The 21,452-nt window shown below is 44.2% G+C and overlaps 1 protein-coding gene across 2 annotated transcripts in view; it reads right to left on the bottom strand.

Annotated features, from left to right (window-relative positions):
- ALG6 (ALG6 alpha-1,3-glucosyltransferase) overlaps positions 1-19,377 on the bottom strand; it is a 55,445-nt gene extending 36,068 nt beyond the window's left edge. Inside the window, exons 1-5 of one of the 2 annotated variants that reach the window (XM_053576749.1) lie at positions 19,313-19,377; positions 15,782-16,054; positions 9,980-10,064; positions 5,540-5,629; positions 3,449-3,537 (exon numbers count right to left, since the gene is read on the bottom strand). In XM_053576749.1, the coding sequence (XP_053432724.1) occupies positions 3,449-3,537; positions 5,540-5,629; positions 9,980-10,064; positions 15,782-15,863 (346 nt within the window). In that variant the 5' untranslated portion in view covers positions 15,864-16,054; positions 19,313-19,377. Of the gene's footprint in view, positions 1-3,448; positions 3,538-5,539; positions 5,630-9,979; positions 10,065-15,781; positions 16,055-19,181; positions 19,252-19,312 lie in introns of those variants that run through there. The other variant, XM_053576748.1, reaches the window with a different exon arrangement.
- Between the last annotated feature and the right edge of the window lie 2,075 nt (positions 19,378-21,452).

Genomic DNA, 21,452 nt, shown 5'->3' with positions numbered 1-21,452 from the left:
CTAAACATTAATCTTTATAAAAAAATATAAACTTTTACTAATTAATGCACATAAAGAGTTTGAGAAGTGCAGGTGAGGAGAAGACTGAAAAAAAACTAAAAAAACTGCAATTCAGGCTTGGCATCCATAGCACAGTGGTTACGGTGCCAGCCACGTGCACTGAGGCTGGCAGGTTCAAACTGGCTTGGGCCAGCTAAACAACGACAACCGCATTAAAACCAACAACCAAAAGTAGCCGGGAGTTGTTGTCGGGGCCTGTAGTCCCAGCTACTTGGGAGGCTGAGACAAGAGAATCGCTTAAGCCCAGGAGTTGGAGGTTGCTATGAGCTGTGATGCCACAGCACTCTACCCAGGGCGACACAGTGGGACTCTGTCTCAAAACAAACAAACAAAAAAAAATAAAAATAAAAACTGCAACTCGTAACTGAAAATGCAGTTCTTTCAGAATAATAATAATAATAATAATAATAATAATAAACCTACCAGCCTGAGCAAGAGTGAGATCTCATTTCTACTTAGAAAAATAGAAAAATTGGGCAGTGCCTGTGGCTCAGTGGGTAAGGCACAGAACCCCATATACCGAGAGTAGCGGTTCAAACCCAGCCCCGGCCAAACTGCAACAAAAAATAGCCCAGCATTGTGGCGGGCGCCTGTAGTCCCAGCTACTCAGGAGGCTGAGGCAAAAGAATTGCCTAAGCCCAGGAGTTGGAGGTTGCTGTAAGCTGTGACACTACAGCACTCTATTGAGGATGATAAAGTGAGACTCTGTCTCTAAAAAAAGAAAGAAAAATAGAAAAATTAGCCTGGCATTGTGTCATGTGCGTGTAGTCCCAGCAAGAAGATTCTTGAGGTCCAGGAGTTTGAGGTTGCAGTGAGCTACAATGATGCCACTGCACTCTACCCAGGGCAACAGAACAAGACTGCCTCAAAAAAAAAATTAATAAATAAAGACCAGCTTGAATAACATAGCAAGACCCCATCTCCACAAAAACAAGCAAACAAGAAAACAAACGAAAAAACAAAAACAAAAACAAGGGGCCATGGCACACACCAGTAGCCCCAGCTACTGGAAGCTGAGCGAGGATCACCTGAGCCCTGCAGTTTTGGGTTGTAGTGGGCTGTCATGATACCACTGCCCTGCACTCACCATCTCAAGAAAAATAAATAAATATATTAAGTTCTTCAAATGTACAACATAGCTGTCCGAAGAACCCACTTTTTTTTTCTTTTATGGAGATAGAGCCTCAAGCTATTGCCCTCAGTAGAGTGCCATAGCATCACAGCTCACAGCAACCTCCAATTCTTGGGCTTAAGCAATTTCTCTTGCCTTAGCCTCCCGAGTAGCTGGGACTATAGGCACCTGCCACAATGCCTGGCTATTTTTTGGTTGTAGTTGTCACTGTTTGGTAGGCCTGGGCTGGATTTGAACCCGCCAGCTCTGGTGTATGTGGCTGGCACCTTAGCCACTTGCGCTACAGGCACTGAGCCCTTACCTTTTTTTCTTTCTTTTTTTTTTTGTTTTGTTTTTTGCAGTTTGGGCCGGGGCTGGATTTGAACCCACTACCCCCGGAATATGGGGCCAGCGCCCTACTCCTTGAACCACAGGTGCTGCCCGCCTTACTTTTTTTCTTACAGCTCACTAAATATAGTGTCTAGAAAACCAGCAGTGTTTGACGCACGCCATCTATCTTCTCTTAAGCCCCTGACACTACTTTTAAGATGACACTACCAAACTGGAACATACCCAAAGGAGTTCTGAGAGGCCTCAAAACCTCAGTCATCTAAGGAACAGCTAGGGTATCTAGAAATGTTTAAACCAGAGAAGAGGTGACTTCAAATGCCTGTAGGATATTAGGGAGAAGATTTGTTCTCTGTAACTCAAGAAAACAGACCCTGGAATGACTGACGAAAAGTTCAACCTAAGAAGGTAATATGTAATGAAGGGGCGCTCTGAAGATAGAATAGGCTGTCCCTAAAGGTTGTGAGTTCCCTGCAAACATAGGAATTAGTTCAGAAGCTGAAGAGTCACCAGCTGAGTGTGAAGTTCAGGAAGCACTGAAGGGGGACGAGAAGTGCGAGGAGAAGAGAAAGGAAAGACAGGAGAGGTAAACCATCTCATGGGCCTGGGCTTCCATGATGGATGAACAGCAAAGAGCAAACTCAGACTAAATTCAGATAATAGGACAGGGCCTGAGCTGCCGCGGTCTGGATGAAGCCCCAGACTGTGCATCCTGGTGAAGTGTCTCAGGAACACAAAGGAGAGCCCCACAGGTGCTCTCTAATGATCAGTGGACACCCCCACAGGCACAGAGAGAAGTCAAGGTCATGGAAATGAAGAAGGGGGCAGGAGGGGAGGGTCCTGCCTCCCTGTCAGGTGATGGGCAGACCCACAGCCCTGACTTAAGCATTGTGAAGAATGTCTGTGTAACAAAACATTTGTACACCCTAAAATAAAAAGAAGGCCTGAGCTAATATTAAAGCCTGAGTCATACAAAGCTTTTAAAGAAATCCAAGCTTACTACTCTCAAGCACCTAAAACAGCACACACGGATGGTCAGTGAACGTATATAGTGGGGACTGTCCGACTCAGCAGCAATGCACAATGCCTGTATGAGACACACCCGTAAAGTTCACTTTAAAAAAGCGGAAGGGGGTGGCACCTGTGGCTCAGCGGGTAGGGTGCCCGCCCCACATACCAAGGGTGGTGGGTTCAAATCCGGCCCCAGCCAAGCTGCAACAAAAAATAGCTGGGCATTGTGGCGGGCACCTGTAGTCCCAGCTACTCAGGAGGCTGAGGCAAGAGGATCGCTGGAGAGTGCTGTGAGCTGTGATGCCACAGCACTCTACCGAGGGCAACAAAATGGGACTCTGTCTCTATCTGCCTCACTTCACTGAACCTCAGCTTAAAATAAACACCAAAAAGATAAGGATTTATTGCATTTGGGAGTGAGATAAAAAATTGAAAGCACCTAGAATTATTCCTTACTACCCTTTGTTTTTTTAGCTTATACGCATATTTGTTCTTATATTAACATACATATGCATATGTGTAGTCATATAATTTTAAAGTCATAGTACCTTTTATCAATTTGTCCAAAAGAAAAATAAATTTTTTTGAGACACAGTCTCACTCTGTTGCCCTGAGTAGAGTGCTGTGGCGTCATAGCTCACAGAAACCTCAAACTCTTGGGCTCAAGTGATCCTTTTGCCTCAGCCTCCTGAGTAGCTGGGACTACAGGTGCCCACCACAATACCTGCCTCAGTTATTCTATTTTTTGTAGAAATGGGGTCTCACTCTTGCTGAGGCTGGTCCTAAACTCCTGAGCTCAAGCAATACACCCATCTCAGCCTCCCAGTGTGCTAGGATTACAGGGATGGACCACCGCACCTGGTGGCCCGAAATTTTTTAAAATTCAAATTTTACCCTCAACACCTATTGCTCTTTTACCTGTTGTACGCATGAAGAGCTTATGTGCTTGACTCTCATATCCGCGTGAGGTATGGAGAGCGATCCAGTCTGGATTTATAAATTTCGCTCTGCAAATCAAACAAATATGCATGCATGTTATTCCTTATCACCTTTAGCAATAAGGACATTTGAGAACATATTAATTTATTTTGAGAATTGGCCATTGCTCTTATAAAGCAATAATGTCAATGCTTAAATTTTGCTCTTTTTATTTAATCATGTGGAACTGACTTAAGCTATAAAATAGCATCTGCCTTGCTCACCTTCCAACAAAACCATGTCACGTGTAACCACAAGCCCTACCTTAACAGTTGTACCAGTGTAAAAACAATTTGGTGTGTCACATTTCATCTGTTAAACACATACTTCATAAAAAACAATATGCTAGCATTGGCCGGAAGATGATGTTTTACAATTTATTACATAATCTTTTTAGTTATCATAACAAGTGGCTACAATAAATAGATATTAATCATAAATCACTGTATAAAACTAAACACATTGTTAAAGATGAATGAAATTTTCAATCATATTTTATTACCCCGAACACTATAAAATATAACTGATTGTTATGATATTTGGGAGCTTATTTCAATCCATGAGATTATTTTTACAAAGTATGAAACATACTCATATGCTACATAACAATGTTTCAATCAACCTTGGGCTACACACACCAACTATCCCATGAGCCTATTAGGCTGTCTTTTGACTGTACCTTTTCTTTACTTCTGTATGTTCAAATAGACCAACACTTGCCATTGTGTTCCAGCTGCCTACGGTATTCAGCAGTGTCATGCTGTACAGCCCTGTCACTACTGAATGGGAGAAACAGGCTGTACCATAAGACTTAGGACCCCACGCAAGTCTGCCTACACGTGTGCTGTGATGTTCACGATGACAAAATCACCTAACGACCCACTTCTCAGAATGCATCCCCATCATGAAGTGACACGTGGTGGTAAAGTGGAGATAATTAAATCAGGAAGCCGAGCTCAGGAGACACTGTGAGAACTCTGCTGACGCACTTCCAGCCAGCCTGAGATGGGACACCAGCACAGCAGACGGGGTCTCCATGAAGAGGCAAGCTCCTTGCCGCTGAGCTGTTCATTTCTTTAGGGGAGGAGGAATTCTAATGCCAAACTATAATAATTCTACTTCCTAACTTGATAAGTTAGTAGAACACCATTTGGACCTGTTTTTTCTTCCTTTCAGAAAAAGACGTTCCTACACATAAGTAACCCATATTAAATACATTTTTCAGAAGTCCGTGCATAATTGGTAACAACTTTTTTTTTTTTTTTTTGTAGAGACAGAGTCTTACTCTATGGCCCTCGGTAGAGTGCCGTGGCCTCACACAGCTCACAGCAACCTCCAACTCCTGGGCTTAAGCGATTCTCTTGCCTCAGCCTCCCGAGTAGCTGGGACTACAGGCGCCCACCACAATGCCCGGCTATTTTTTGGTTGCAGTTTGGCCACGGCCGGGTTTGAACCTGCCACCTTCGGTATATGGGGCCGGCGCCCTACTGACTGAGCCACAGGCGCCGCCCCAATTGGTAACAACTTTATTTCAAAGCAAAGCAAGGTTTTTGCATTTCTTTCTAGATTGTTCCCACTCTGAGTTACCTTTTCTTGCAACCCATTTATAATGCACAATACAACAGCAGCTACGAGCGATCTCTTTTCTAGTCAAGAATGCCCAATCACACTGTTTCCTACTATCTGCTAAGGGCATAATATTTAGAGTAATGTTAAGGGGCTGGACAAGGTGGCTCACGCCTGTAATCCTGGCACTCTGGGAGGCCAAGGCAGGTGGATTGCTTGAGCTCAGGAGTTCAAGACAATCCTGAGCAAGAGCGAGACCCCTCTCTCTACTGAAAAAATAGAAAAACTAGCTGGGCATCATAGCAAGGGCCTGTAGTCCCAGGTACTCAAGAGGCTGAAGCAGGAGGATCACTTGAGCCCAAGAGTTTAAGGTTGCTGTGAGCTACAATGATGCCACGGCACTCTAACAGAGTAAGACTCTATATAAAAGAAAAAAAAAAATAGAGTTAAAGAAGTCAGACTTACACGTATGCACATAAGAGACTATGATAAGCTGTTAGAGGCGGGTAATCCAATCCCCAGTACTGTAAATTGTTATCACTGCTGTTAAAATACCTGGAAAAAAGAAAAAGGCACCATTCTCTCAACTAATATTCAAGAAGCAGACTTCTAATTGAATTTCTCATCTCATTTAATAATAATTAAGCTATGACAACAAACACAAACCAGGACTGTCCCAGGCAAACTGAAACTTATTGTCATTCTATTATTAGTAGATTTAACCAATGCTAATACTCATACAACAAAAGATATGCAACAAAAAAAAAATTGTATCTCTGCCGGGCATGGTGCTCCTGCCTGTAATCCCAGAACTTTGGAGGCGGAGACAGGTGGACTGCCTGAGCTCACAGGTTTGAGACCAGCCTGAGCAAGAGCAAGACCCCGTCTCTAAAAAATAGCTGGGCGTTGTGGTGAGCACCTTTAGTCCTACCTACTCAAGAGGCTGAAGCAAGAGAATCGCTTAAGCCCTAGAGTTTGAAGTTGCTGTGAGCTATGACACCACGGTACTCTACCCAGGGCAACAAAGTGAGACTCTATCTTAGAAGAAATAAAAATTACATTTACATAAACATTTTCTTTATCATATCCTTTACAACTGACAGCTTCTTCCATCCAATTTATTTTCTCAGTCATAAGAATACTTTATAACATTACAGTCCAAACTGTATAACCCACAAGTAGCCACTGTTGAGGTTTATGAACAGCAGCTACTTGTGGGTTATACTTGTGTAAGAGTCATAATCTCTTACTCTTGGGGGTAAAAGAAATTTTTTTAAGTTAGCATTCAACATGATCCCATTAAACCTATTATTCATCTTTGGAAGGTCTGTTCTTTGTAGTGTCAGTTACATAAAGTACAGATTTGTATGGAAGGGATGTAAATTAACAAAACGATCAAGCCATGCTGGTCAGCCAAGAGGTCTGGGCAGAGGGCGCTACGGTGTGGAGCCAGCTGTGCTCTTGTAGAAATGCCCACGTGAACAGTGCGGGGCTCTGTGTCTGGCTGGGACTCGAACCTAAGAAGCGGCGTGTCCAAGAACCTCTATGTCACTTGAAGCCCCTTTTGACAGGTTGAGTCTGGGAAACTGGACCAGACAGACAGTGGAACCAAAGGGTCCACTTCTCTAGAAAGAGGAGCCTAAAGACAGGTACTAACTGTGCTGATCCCAAATTTATGTTACTACAGGGCACATTAGCATAAAGCTTTATTGTCTCCGCCTCATGAAGTTCTGGAAGCGTTGAGTTAAACAAGTAAAGCTGTTAAATCAGCGCCTGACACAAAGTAAGTGCTCAAGAGAAGTTCTGAATGGCCTCTAGTCACAGAATTATTGGAATGGACACAGCAATAGAAAACCATCAAGTAATTTAAGAATCACATTTCCACCAATACGACTTGATTTGGTTTTCAGCTTCTTACAAGACAAAAGCTACTTTTCATTTGCTTTAACCTTGAGATCCAATAGAGCTAAATGACTGAGGTACTTACAGTGAGCTGTGAGCCTGCAAAGATACTAACAGTAAGATCAGCTGTGAGCCTGCAAAGATACACACTACAGTAAAGTCACCGGCTGGATTAGGAAGAATGGTCAGGCCAGCAACTCTGCTCCCCGCTCTTACTGACTCATAAATACAGAGGCATAGAAGATAGCATAAAAATGCTTCAAGTAAAGGTTCAAAAGCCAACAGTAGAAACAAAGCAACTATTTGATGCTCCTGCCTTAAATACTCTGCTTTAGATATGCCCAGAAGTTGTTTGAATGCTATTTATACATTGCGACGTGTCTTCCCATTGAATTCTCATGGTATCTCAATGGATGGTTTTCAGTCAAAAAAATGGCTGGCTGCCGCACAAATTATAAAATTACCTGTAAGAGTACTGTCATGAACTCCAAAATATAATTTTTTTCTAACATATAATCCAGGGAATCATTATGAATATTTTTGCTTTAAGAAAAAAATTTTGTATCTATGAAACACTTTCGAGGTTATGGAAAAGTTACAAAATAGTTTGAAGAACTTGTGTACAAGATGTAAAAAGTTTTATAAAACAGACAACATTCTGGGAGGCTGAGGCAGATGGGTCGCTTGAGCTCATGAGTTTAAGACCAGCCTGAGCAAGAACAAGACCCCCGTCTCTACTAATAGAAAAACTGAGGCAAGAGGATCGCTTGAGCCCAAGAGTTGGAGGTTGTTGTGAGCTATGACAGCACAGCACTCTACCCAGGGCAACAGCTTCAGACTCTGTCTCCAAAAAAAAAAATCCAATTAGCAACATTAAAAAATTCAAAGACAAGAACAAACCTGAAGATATTTATTTCCTACATCTACACACACACACACACAGGAGAAAAATCATCACAGTGTAGCCGACATGAGGGAGGTCAGCCCCCCGACACCCCCGTCTCATCCCCCTGAGATGTGCAGCCTCCCCCACCCCCTCGAATGTGGGCAAGACCATGACTTGCTTCTAACCAATACACTATGGCAAATGTGATAGGATGTCACTTTTGTTCTTATGTTTTATGTAAATTTTAAAATTCCGTCTTGTTGGCGTTTATGCTAGACAGTCTTCACTGACTGAAGAAACAGGCTGTCATGTTTTAGTTTGTGGACATGTTGAAGAAGCCACACGGCAGGAAAACCTGAGCTACTCTAGGAGCTGAGGGTGGTTCCAGTAAGAAACCCAAGTCCTCACTCTGCAGATGCCGGTATATTAACTCTGCCCCCAACCTGAGGGAGCCTGGAATGGATCCTTCATAGAGTAATAAATCTGCAGCCCGACCAACACCTGGATTACAGCCTTTTAAGACTCTTAGCAGAATACCTAGCCAAGCTGTGCTCAGACTTCTGATCTAAACAAACTGCAAAGCTGGCACAGTAGTTCATGCCTGTGATCCCAACACTTTGCAAGGGCGAGGCAGGAGGATTTCCTGAGCTCAGCAGTTCAAGACCAGCCTGAATAAGAGCAAGACCCCCATCTCTACTAAAAACTAGCCAGGTCTCATGGTGGGTGCCTGTAGTCCCCACAGGAGGCTGAGGCCCAAGGATCGCTTGAGCCCAAGAGTTTGAGGTTGCTGTAAGCTATGACAGTATGGCCCTCTACTGAGGACAAAGAGTGACATTCTGTCTCAAAAAAAATTTTTTTAAATAAAAATCATATAAATTATTACAAAAAAGATAATGCATTAGAAATATGAGGGAAAGAAATGAACAAGCAATTCCAAAAAGAAATATACTGGTTAATAAATATAAAAGATACTCAATATCACAAGTACTTAGGGAAATGCAAATTTTAAGATAAGAGTCTGGTATTAAGTAATGGTCACGGTAAGTAGAAAGAAATATTCTGGTGTTGGTCTCCATTAAAACTGTCTACTTTAGGGTGGCACCTGTGGCTCAGTGAGTAGGGCGCCGGCCCCATATGCTGAGGGTGGCGGGTTCAAACCCAGCCCCTGCCAAACTGCAACAAAAAAAATAGCTGGGCGTTGTGGCGGGCGCCTGTGGTCCCAGCTGCTCGGGAGGCTGAGGCAGGAGAGTCGCGTAGGCCCAGGAGTTAGAGGTTGCTGTGAGCCGTGTGACGCCACGGCACTCTACCCGGGCGGTACAGTGAGACTCTGTCTCAACAAAAAACAAAAAACAAACTGTCTACTTTAGAGCTTCCCCTTCTAGGAATCTACCCAAAAGAAACATGTGCAGGGGTGGCAGCTGTGGCTCAGTGGTTAGGGTGCCGGCCCCATATACCAAGGGTGGTGGGTTCGAATCCAGCCCCAGCCAAACTGCAACCAAAATATACCTGGGCATTCTAGCAGGTGCCTGTCATCCCAGTTACTCAGGAGGCTAAGGCAAGAGAATCACTTTACCCCAGGAGTTGGAGGTTGCCATGAGCTGTGACGCCACAGCACTCTACTGGGGGCAACAAAGTAAGACTCTCAGAAAAAACAAGAAGAAAAAGAAGTCCTATTATTTATAGTCTTACCCCCTTGGTCCCCTTTTCAGCTCCATGAATTTAGCCCTCTGCTATTGCTAAGGCTCGCTTCCATTTTTATTTACATCTATAATCATAGTGATCTTTAGTGAGAAAAGCAGATGAGGGAATGGGAAAGAAACATTTTTAGCCCATAATGGTATTTCCATAGTTTATGCCCAGAAGAGTTTCTAGGACATATAGAGTTCTATCATCAAAGTCTAGTTCAGTGGCATACCCAGCTAACTCAGCACATGGGTAACTCTGAGAACTATGAGATTTCAGAGATGGGCCTACAACACACCAGGCAGAGTGGCATCAGTCTGTAGGCGATGAGGATGCTCCAGGTGAAGAAAACAGCGTGCTTTCCTTTTAAATATTTTCAGACAATATTATAACAACTATGATAAAAAATAAAATCGAGTTAAAATCATCCATACCATTGTTTGATTGGTAAATTAAAAGTAATTTCTTGCCAGTGTCTTTGAGCTTCATAATCACCAAACATTGGGGGTTTTCCAGCACCTAAGATGAAAGGTAAAAAGAGCAAAACAAGAACGTGCTTTAGCATATCAGTGAATTTTATTTCCTTATGAAATTTTTCTAAATTCTAGAGACAGTATAGCTTAGTGAAAGAACACAGAGTTACCAAAAAAGAGAAATGAGGTCTGAATCCCAGCACTGTGTGTGTGAATGTGTGATGCTGGGCAAATTCTTAATCTCCCTAAGCTTCAGCACATTACAAAAAAATCAGGCTTGGCGCCTGTAGCTCAGTGTGTAGGGTGCCGGCCATGTACACCGAGGCTGGCGTGTTTGAGCCCAGCCCAGCCTGCTAAATGATGACAACTGTAACCAAAAAAGAAAATAGCCAGGCATTGTGGTGGGCACCTGTAGTCCCAGCTACTGGGAAGCTGAGGCAAGAGAATCACTTAAGCCCAAGAGTTTGAGGTTGCTGTGATGCCACAGCACTCTACTGAGGGTGACATTATGCTCAAAAAAAAAAAAAAAAAGAAAAGAAAAGAAACAAGATCAATACAATCTTCCTATAGAGGCCTAGTCGAATAAATAAGACAATGGATATAAAATACCCAACAGTGCCTGGCTGGCGTGCAGTAAGCATTCAATCAACAGAAGCTACTGTTAATACTACAGTCACTCCTTAGTAGCCATGGAGGGTTGGTTCCAGGCCCACATCCCCACGGATACCAAACGCGTGGACACTCAAGTCTCACAGATTTGCGTACAATCTATGCACTTCCTCCTACGCATTTTAAACCACCTCTGGATTACTTATGATACCTAACAAATACGGTGTAAATTGTTGTCATATTGTATTGTTTAGGAAACTGTGACAAGGAAAAAAGTTTTACATGTTCAGTACAGATTCTACTATCCTTTTTTGTTTCCTCAATATTTTCGATCAGTGGTTTGTTGAATCCAGATGCAGAACCCACAGACACACACAGACAGCCACTCATACTTAGCTAAGAATAATATATGGCACCCAAGTTTATTTTCACTTTGTGGACAAGACTGTCAACTACACTGTCAGCTAAGTATTATAAAATAGTAATAACAATGAATACCTGCATTTTACAAAGGGCTCATTCAAACTAAATACAAATAACAACATCAAGTGTAGAATGAAAAACAGACTATATATATTAAAAAGACATTAATCAAGGGTGGCACCTGTGGCTCAGTGAGTAGGGCTCTAGCCCCATATACCGAGGGTGGTGGGTTCGAACCCCACCCCGGGCAAACTGCAACAACAACAAAAAAGACATTAATCAATTCAGACTATATGGTCAAATGAATTATGAAAAACTTTTGGTTTATAGTTTGATTTTAATTTCAAATTTCACCTATCAAGCTCACACTTGATAATAAGTACAATGTGCCAAATACAACAACCCTATGAAATGGGTTTGTTGTTACCCCCACTTCCCAGCTGGAGAAGTGGAGGCAGTGGTCACTCTGGTAGGAAGCAGCAGAATCTGGACGTGAACTCAGGCAGACTGGCTCCATAACCCACGCTCCCAGCTCATATGCTACATTGCACACAACCTGGTTAAAGTAGGTTATTATCCTTAAATCGTTTCACATGACATAAGGCATTTCCATTTACAGAAGAGTAAACACCCAGTTGACAACAGAATTGTGAGAAGGGCCACAGAGCTACAGTACAGTCACACTATAAAATGGCGTGTGAGGTAAACATCATGGATGGTGGCACACACTCCTCAACCCGCTGGAAAGGTGAGCCACGCTGAAGAATGACAGGTTACTGCTCACTGCAGGGTAACCTAGCTTTTCTCCAGTTTTGGAACACTACATTAAGTAGACTGCCTGCATGCAATGGTAGAATTATAATGTTCTTTAAATGCTAGAATCTCTATCCAAGGAGATGCTCCTACTACGAGATAATCATTGGAAAAGTAGATAAATTTCTCTGTAGCATACACACACCGAGTGACTGGCACAAGAAAGTAACTACAGTATATACACAGAAAGAATCATGTAATATTCATTCTCATATTCAGGATGTAATAGCACCTTCTAGATTCTCAGTGAATGGTGATATAGCAGGGAAGTTGATACAATCAGTCTGACTGACACACCCAGGATTTAAAGTTTCTAAGTTCCTAATTGTCCATTTACTAGATGTGCAACATTAATTTGTGATAAATCAATTAATTATGCCAGAGCTGTTTTAACAAGATGCCCACATCTTGGGTCTTCCCTAAAAACATCTTCTGACACTTTGAAACTCTGAGCCTCTGTTCACACTGGTGACTCCCTGGTCTACATATTTTTTTTTTTTTGTAGAGACAGAGTCTCACTGTGCCGCCCTCGGGTAGAGTGCCGTGGCGTCACACGGCTCACAGCAACCTCTAACTCTTGGGCTTAAGCGATTCTCTTGCCTCAGCCTCCCAAGCAGCTGGAAGTCTACATATTTTTTTGAGACAGAGTCTCATTTTGTCACTCTGGGTAGAGTGCTGTGGCATCATAGCTCATAGCAACCTCAAACTCTTGGGCTTATGCAATTCTCTTGTTTCATCCTCCTGAGTAGTTGGGATAACAGGTGCCTGCCACAACACCAGGCTATTTTTAGAGACAGGGTCTTGCTCTGGCTCAGGCTGGTCTCCAACCTGTGAACTCAGGCAATCCACCTGCCTCCGCCTCCCAGAGTGCTGGGATTACAGGCGTGAGCCACCACACCCGGCCTACATATTTCTTCTATCACCTGATACCCAGCCTTCAAGAATCATCTCAAGGTAACACTCCTTTTTTATAGAATGAGGTGTTGCCCAATTGAAAAAAAAAAAAAAGACATCTCAAATCCTAAAACCTCTATGAAACCTTCCTTTAGAAATTAAAAGCATATTGACCATTAATTGATTTCTCATAATACTTATGACTATATTATTTCCTATCACTACTCAAATGAGAATGATCTACAATAAAAATGTTTTTCAAAAGGAAAAGAATTCACCAATGAATTCCATTTTTTTTTTTTTTTTTTTTGTAGAGACAGAGTTTCACTTTATGGCCCTTGGTAGAGTGCCGTAGCATCATACAGCTCACAGCAACCTCCAGCAACCTCCAACTCCTGGGCTTAAGCGATTTTCTTGCCTTGGCCTCCCGAGTAGCTGGGACTACAGGCGCCTGCCACAACGCCCGGCTATTTTTTTTTTGGTTGCAGTTCAGCCGGGGCTGGGTTTGAACCCGCCACCCTCGGTATATGGGGCCGGCGCCTTACTGACTGAGCCACAAGCGCCGCCCATGAATTGCATTTTTGAATATGTACTTTATGGGGGTGTGTGTGTGTTTCTATTTTAAAGAATACAGTCATTGAATATGGCTTTTGGGCTTAGCGCCTATAGCTCAGTGGTTAGGGTGCCGGCCACATACACTGGGGGTGGCCAGTTCAAAGCTGGCCTGGGTCTGCTAAACAAAAATGACAACTGCAACAACAAAAAAAAAAAAAAAAAAAGAAAGAAAGAAAAAAAGAAAATAGCCAGGCGTTGTGGTGGGTGCCTGTAGTCCCAGCTACTCAGGAGGCAAGGAAATAGCTTATGCCCCACAGTTCAAGGTTGCTGTGAGCTATGATGATGCCACGGCACTCTACCCAGGGCGACAAAGTGAGACTCTGTTTCAAACAAAAAAAAAACAAGAAGAATATGGCTTTTCCTGGGGAGAAAATAGATTTTAATATTTTGTTTATTTTGTTTCTGTTTTTGATCTGCTGGAATAATAAAAGTCAGGGAGGATCTAAAGTAATTTCCTATACCTGAAAAAAAAATCCAACAATCTAGACTTTCTAAAATTGCTCTGGACTTGGGGTCAAGGTAGAAGAATTTATTACCATTCTCTAACAAATAGAAGAATGGATAATGACTCTCTTTAGGGTTGGGAAACAAGTTTCTATCCAAAGTCTGACCTACTTCAATAAATTCAGCTGACACTGGCTATGAAATTAGTACTTAAGTTTTTCAAACTGCTAAAGTGCCCTTAAAGCAACCCAGAAGGACAACCCAACTATACCTATGGGAGCTTCACTCGGGAAGGGCAAAAAGGATTCCTTCTAGTGATTAATTCCACAAATTCATTTACAGGAGACTCAGAATTACATAAAGAAAACACACTAATGTGTATTTATAGAGCTTCAATTTTCTCTCATTCTCAGGAAAAGGGGCTTAAGCACCACTTAAATGTTCATTTTATTAACTGCTAAACTATTAAAAATTGTGTTTGAATTTATTTAAAGAGCAAGTAGTTTCATTGTTAAAATTACATATGGTCTTGACTCAGCGCTGTAGCTCAGTGCTTACGGTGTTGGCCACATACCGAGGCTGGCGGGTACAAACCCAGCCCAGGCCAGATAAACAACGACAACCGCAACAATAACAACAAAAAACAGCCAGGCATTGTGGCAGGCGCCTGTAGTCCCAGCTATATTTGGGAAGCTGAGGCAAAAGAATCGCTTAAGCCCAAGAGTTGCAGGTTGCTGTGAGCTGTGATGCCACAGCACCCTACCGAGGATGACATAGTGAGACTCTGTCTCAAAAAAAAAAAAAAGTTAAAATGGATGCCTATAAACTAAACATAAAAGAAATCAACTCCAAGGAGATATGTACATAAATAGGGAAGCCAAACCTCAAAACTTTTATAAGAAATTTTTGAGAAAATATCTTTGTGATCAAGAAGTACAGAAGGATTCGATACAAGAAGCACAAAGTGTAAAGAAAAAATTGATAAATATCATTATTTTAAAATGTGTAACTTTTGCTCAGCAAAAGACATCTTAGAGAATATGAAAAGACAAGCCACAAACTGGGAAAAGGTATGGCAGTTTGGACAAAGGTTAGTTCCAGAATTCTTACCCCAACCTTTTTGTGACTTCTTTTGATGCTACTGCAATACTGAATATCTTGTTCTCTAGAATACCGTTTCCCCGAAAATAAGACCTACGTACAGAAAAGATAAGGCGTCCCCTGAAAATAAGACCTAGCGCGTCTTTGGGAGCAAACCTTAAAATAAGACACTGTCTTATTTTCGGGGAAACAGGGTACTTTTCCCATTTCACTTGCCTAGGAAATTCTGACTCATCCTTCAAACTTTAAATCCAAATGTTTTCTCTAAAGCCTTCTCGAATTCGTCCAGATCAGTCACTTCTCTGTTGTTACCTTTGCACCTCATATGTACTTTTAAGTACTGTATTTATCTATTGAGATGTGGGCCTCTTGAGTACTGGATACTCACTTTATGTTCCCAGCACCTGGCACAGTGCTTGGCACACAGCTAGTGCTAAACGGGTGAAATTCCCCATCCCCACAGCCCCAGGACCACACCCCACCAAGTCCCTCTCCTTATTCCCAGGCTCATTCCTCCACACTGACCCCCCCACTCCAGCAATGTGCCTTCTCCACCCTAAACGCCCTCCACGTCTCCCTTGAAGTGCCTGCTCACTTCTCTCTTCAGCTTCTAAATACACTCCATTCTTCCCAGGTGGAATACATTTTTGTTTTCTCATATCACAAAGCCCATACCTCTGTTAGCTCTTACACATATTCTTTTTATTAGAATTAGATGTTTAAATACATGTATGTTCCTGGGCATGCGAATAAAGCCTGAAATTCTTCTCTGTCTGGGTCGGAAAACTGTAAATTGTTACTAAAAGAAACAAACACCTAATCAAAGGAATATTTACCTTTTTTTTAACAGTAAAAATGATTTACCTGAATAAGAATTAAGAGAGACTGTCCACCGTACTGTCAATCCTATTAAGACCACTACTGTCATCAAGTACCATTTCTCCATAGTTCTCCAAATTTGGAAAAGTTAAAAAAAAAAAAAAAACTGGCCCACTGCCAGAATACTTCTAACACAAAGCCAGCCACTTCTTTTCTTGTTCAGAAAATGTTATCACTTCTTTGGAAGCAGAAGCTTGAGAGGATTTTGACACTTCAATTTCAAACAGCCAAAATTGATAGCATCCGTGTAGTAGTAGCCTAGAGGGGGGAAAAAGATACCAAGATTCAGCTAAGCACAGTACCTACACCAGTGAACCCCTTAAATCAAGTAGAAAGACAGAATTGGAGGCACGGTAACCTTGGGGAGGGATGTGCAGTCTGAACAGAGTACAAAGCGACTGCACTCTGAAGAGAGTAGTCTGAAGTTCCTTGTTCCCTAGACCTTTAGATGGGAAACAGACCTCAAAAAGTTAACTCTCTCGGTTAAATGGATTCGGTACGTCTAAAGATGCAGTGAAAATCTACTCACATTTTACAAAAAAAAAAAAAAAAAGAAAGAAAAGAAAATCTACTCACACTAGAGAGTATTTCTGAGAGAAAAAAATCAACAGAGATAGGTAGATGATGGAGCACAGTCAGTTCTACCTAGAACATGTTCACCTGCAGGTAGATATTAAATATACGCATAAGACCACAAAGGGAAACCAAGGGGTGATTTATCTTTGGTACAGAAATAGACAGAACTTTTTTTTTTTTGAGACAGAGTCTCACTTTGTCACCACCGGTAGAGTGCTGTGGCATCGTAACTCACAGCAACCTCAGACTCTCGGGCTCAAGCGATACTCTTGCCTCAGCCTCCCGAGTAGCTGGCGCCCACCACAACGCCTGGCTACTTTTAGAGATGAGGTCTCGCTCTGGCTCAGGCTGGTCTCCAACTCGTGAGTTCAGGCAATCCACCTGCCTCGGCCTTCCAACTGCTAGGATTACAGGTGTGAGCCACCATGCCCGGCCAACAAGAAAGAGGAATTCTGTCTTCCTATTTAGTTTGGAAAAGTCTCCCAACAAAGTTAATTTCTATAATTTGGTTTTTTACTTCATTTCTTTTAAAATATACTTGCACTAACTACACCATCTTTCCATCTTAGAGAAATGAACCTTGGCAAGAATCAGTAAAAATAACCCCAAATCTTAGAAGAAAATACAAATCACTAAAACCTAATTAACCACTTAATTTTATTTTTCACTTTTTTCCTTAGATTGGGGTTTAAAATTAAGAAGCAAGTTAACATTTTCTCTCTTCTCTTTGAAAAATGATGGACTTTTTCTATTTTCTCAACTAAGATCCACATTTCTTAAGTTTTAGGAATTCAAAAAGGTCAGGTCTTGGGCCAGGTGCGGTGGCTCACACCGATATCCTAGCAGTCTGGGAGGCCAAGGCAGGAAGCTCTTTTGAGCTCAGGAGTTCAAAACCAGCCTGAGCAAGAGTGAGACCCCCTCCTCATAGAACTGTGGCATCACAGCTCACAGCAACCTTAAACTCTTGGGCTCAAGTGATTCTCTTGCCTCAGCCTCCCAAGTAGGTGGGACTACAGGCGCCCACCACAACGCCTGGCTATTTTTTTGTTGCAGTTTGGCCGGCCGGGTTTGAACCTGCCACTATCAGTATATGGAGCCAGCACCCTACTCACTGAGCCACACGCAACCCACTATTTTGTTTGTTTAGCAGGTCGGGGCCAGGTTCAAACCCACCAGCCCCAGAGCATGTGGCTGGCACCCTAACCACTGAGCCACAGGCACCCAGCCAAAAGTAAAGTCACTTTCTAATGTTGATTCTGACTTGGACACAGGGCACAGGCCATTATAAACTAAGGCAAAAAGCCCCTTTTATCAACATGCTGCCCCATGCATTCCAGACTTACAATATTAAACACTATTTTCTGCTAACACCTCATGTTGAAAATGTATTATAAAAATGCTAATTTGGGGATTTTAAAATACAGCTTAAGCCCTGCGAGTGGTGGCTCACATCTATAACCCTAGCACTTCGGGAGGCTGAGGCAGATGGATTGTTTGAGCTCACAAGTTCCAGACCAGCCTGAGCAAGAGCAAGATCCTGACTCTAAAAATAGCCAGGCATTGTGGCGGGCGCCTGTATTCCCCGCAACTCAGGAGGCTGAGGCAAGAGAATCACCTAAGCCCAGGACTTGGAGGTTGCTGTGAGCTGTGACACCAAGGGCAACAAAATGAGACTCTGTCCCAAAAATTAAAAAAAAAAAATAAAGCTGAACACATACATTCATACACATGTTCCATAAAAGGTTCTTAAGTAGGAAGAACTAATCAAACAGTGCCAGAAATCAAGACAGAGGTTACCTTTGAGAAGGAAAGAAGGGCCGTGATTGGGAGGGAAGTCTTCTGAGATGCTGTGAATGTTTTGTTCCTTGGAGTGGTGCTTAAAGGATGTGTTTACCTTGTGATAAGGTGACGTGTTATGGTAACAAGTTAGGACTTGTGTACATTATTTTTCTGTAAGTGTGATATACTCCAAATAAAAAGCATAAAAAGGGCTTAGCGCCTGTGGCTCAAGCAGGTAAGGCACCAGCCACATACACCTCAGGTAGAGGGTTCGAATCCAGCCTGGATCCGCCAAACAACAATGACAGCTGCAACCAAAAAATAGCCTGGTGTTGTGGCGGGTGCCTGTGGTCCCAGCTACTTGGGAGGCGGAGGCAGGAGACTCGCTTGAGCCCAGGAGTTGGAGGTTGCTGAGAGCTGTGATGCCACTGCACTCTACCCAGGGTGACAGCTTGAGGCTGTCTCAAACAAACAAACAAAAAAGCATAAAAATAAACTGCATTTATGTGCCGACTAGAAGAAAAGTTCCATGAGGGCATGGATCTTCCCATCTGAGCCTCTGCTCCGTCCCCTGCTTGGGCGGGAAGCAAGTAGCCATGAATTTGCTGAATGCAGGTGTGAAGCGGGGTGTGTGTGTGTGATTAGAGGGGAGACACCTAACCTTCGTCCTGGTGGTTAACGATGTCATGTGAGACTTAACAGGTCGCGGTTCTTTAAACGGTAAAAAGGCCCCTTTATGACTTTTCCCGCCTGCAAACCACGACACGGTAACTTCCTAACCCATCTACGTGCGACCAAGCGGCCGTGCGGGAAGCAGAGGACCGTTCGCGCTACTTCGCCTCGAGCGCGCGTCTCGAAAACAGAAAAGCCCCTGCCCGTCCGCGGGGTCCTTCCCCACCGCGGCACGACACCGGGGAGCGCGGCCACCCCGCCGAGGTCCCTCCGGACGTTTCTCCCGTCTTCGTCCAGAGGGCCAGACCCTCGAACCGCAGGGAGGAGACAAGGACTGCGCAAACCAGGAGTTCCTCACCCGATCCCAAGCGACCCAGGCTGGGGAGGCGTCGCGTGCCTGAGAGAGGAACAGAGCCGGGATCCGGGCAGCCGGCCCCGCGCGCCTCACCCCGGCCAGCGGTCCAGAGCCCCGGGGCCCCAGGTCCTTACCCCGCCGCCCGCCGCCCGCCGAGATTCGCGCCCGCAGCGGTCCCGGAAAGGCGCCTGCGCGCTCGCCCCCGCGGCGCTGAGCACCTCCCTTCCGGCTCTGCGTGCTCGCGCACCCCCCGCGCGTCCGGGCGGGAGCGAGCACGGCGGGGGCGGGGCGGGCGCCGGCGCGGAGGCGGGACCCGGGAGGCGGCGGGCGGGTGAACCTCAGGGCAGGCGGAAAGCCCCGTACTCTTCTTCCCGGGATCGTGGCCAGACCTGAGCGGCTGCCTGGCCCACGGATTCCTGTCCGGGGTGAGTCCTGGGTGGACTCACGGAGTGGACAGCCCCGAGCCAGTCCCCACCGCCGGGCAGGAGGTCTGCTGGGCCTGCTTCGCTTTGTTCCAGCGACAGGCCGGCGAGGAAGGGTGTGGGAAGACCCGCGGGTCGCTGCGCGGGAGACGCGTACCGGGACCTCCATCTTCAGAGCCTGCGTGTTGTGCAGAATCACAGCCCTGCCGTCCAGCAGCCACGGCCCGTGCACCTGCGCAGAGTGAACACCGGTCCCCAAGTTTGCCAAAACCACGTTATCTATTGACTATGTTACCAAGACCTGTACGTGTTTCCTGTTGCATCGATTACTTCCTTTCCCGGTTCGCTATTTCCATCTCAGTCCAGGCCCTTGTCCCGTCGTGCACAGACCATTATGATTTCTGCCTGCGCTCTTTTGTTCAGAGAATGCCCTTATTCCCCTCTTCTGAATCCTGCCCTTCATATGTGCCTACTCCTCTAATGAAGTGTTAGAAAATATTTGACAACAGCTATACTTTTATAAATGGGTCCGAACAACACTCTGGGCCTGGTGTCTTCATACGAGACATGAGTCAGAAGGGCTAAGTGAACTTGCAGATCTGCGAGGTTAGTCTAAGACTGTCAGCACTGGAAATACGGAGACACGGGCCACGTCCTTGCTTGGAAAGGCTCTAATTCTCATTGGAAAAATACTTTCTTTTTTTTTTGTAGAGACAGTTCTCACTTTATGGCCCTCGGTAGAGTGCCGTGGCCTCACACAGCTCACAGCAACGTCCAACTCCTGGGCTTAAGCGATTCTCTTGCCTCAGCCTCCCGAGTAGCTGAGACTACAGGCGCCCGCCACAACGCCCGGCTATTTTTTGGTTGCAGTTTGGCCAGGGCCGGGTTTGAACCCGCCACCCTCTGTATATGGGGCCGGTGCCTTACCGACTGAGCCACAGGCTCCGCCCCGAAAGATACTTTCATGCATAAATGGATAGAAAGCGGAAGGGAGCACACGCTAGATGTCACATTGTTAGTGTGTACCCCGAGCACTGAAAGTTAGAAGATGGTCCACTACACACTAAACTATCAGGAAATGCCCTCCTGGAGGAATCAGCCCAGCTTTGGAGGAAAGCCTGAGTTTACATAAACCCAAAGAATGGGAAATAGGAATCTAGACAAAAGAAACGGTTCAAGCCAAAATTGTGGCAACTGAAAAGTGCAGAACATTTCCTCCAGTTTAGGTGGTGGCTGATGAAGCAATTGTGCAGAGCCTTGTACACCAGGTTGTGGTATTTGGAATTTGTTCAGTGATCAGGAGGAGACGATAAAATGACTTTTAGAAAGGAGCCAAGTGTACAATACCATATTAGAGAAAATTTAAAGTGGTGATAATTGGATGAATCAGAGAGAGAGGCAGATCTCTATAGTAAGGCTGGGAGGTTGTGTTCATGCCTGTTCCCTAAGTATTCCCGGAGGCTGAGGCAGGAGGATCCTTGATGTCAGAAGTTTGAGGTAGCAGTGAGCTATGATTTACCAGGAGAGACAGTAAGACAACGTCTCAATAAAAGAATGTAGTTCCAGCTGCTCCAGAGGCTGAGGCAAGAGAATTGCTTGAGACCAAGAGTTTGAGGTTGCTGTGAGCTGTGACGCCACACTCTACCGAGGGTGACATGGTGAGACTCTATCTCAAAATAAAGAAAAAGAAAAAAGTCACTATACCAACCCAGGTATGTTTAGAAATGGTAACAGTGCAAGTGTGAAGGAAGGGGACACAGTTCTAGAGAAGTGCACAGGTCTTGGTAATATACTAGACGTGTAGGAGTAAAACTAAGGAGAGGGAAGGATCAAGGATGGCTCCCAGGTCTGA

This window comes from Nycticebus coucang, chromosome 22, assembly GCF_027406575.1.
Source record: "Nycticebus coucang isolate mNycCou1 chromosome 22, mNycCou1.pri, whole genome shotgun sequence".
Lineage (NCBI taxonomy): Eukaryota > Metazoa > Chordata > Mammalia > Primates > Lorisidae > Nycticebus > Nycticebus coucang.
The sequence above is the reverse complement of the archived record's forward strand: the minus strand, read 5'-3'. Positions and strand labels throughout refer to the sequence as shown.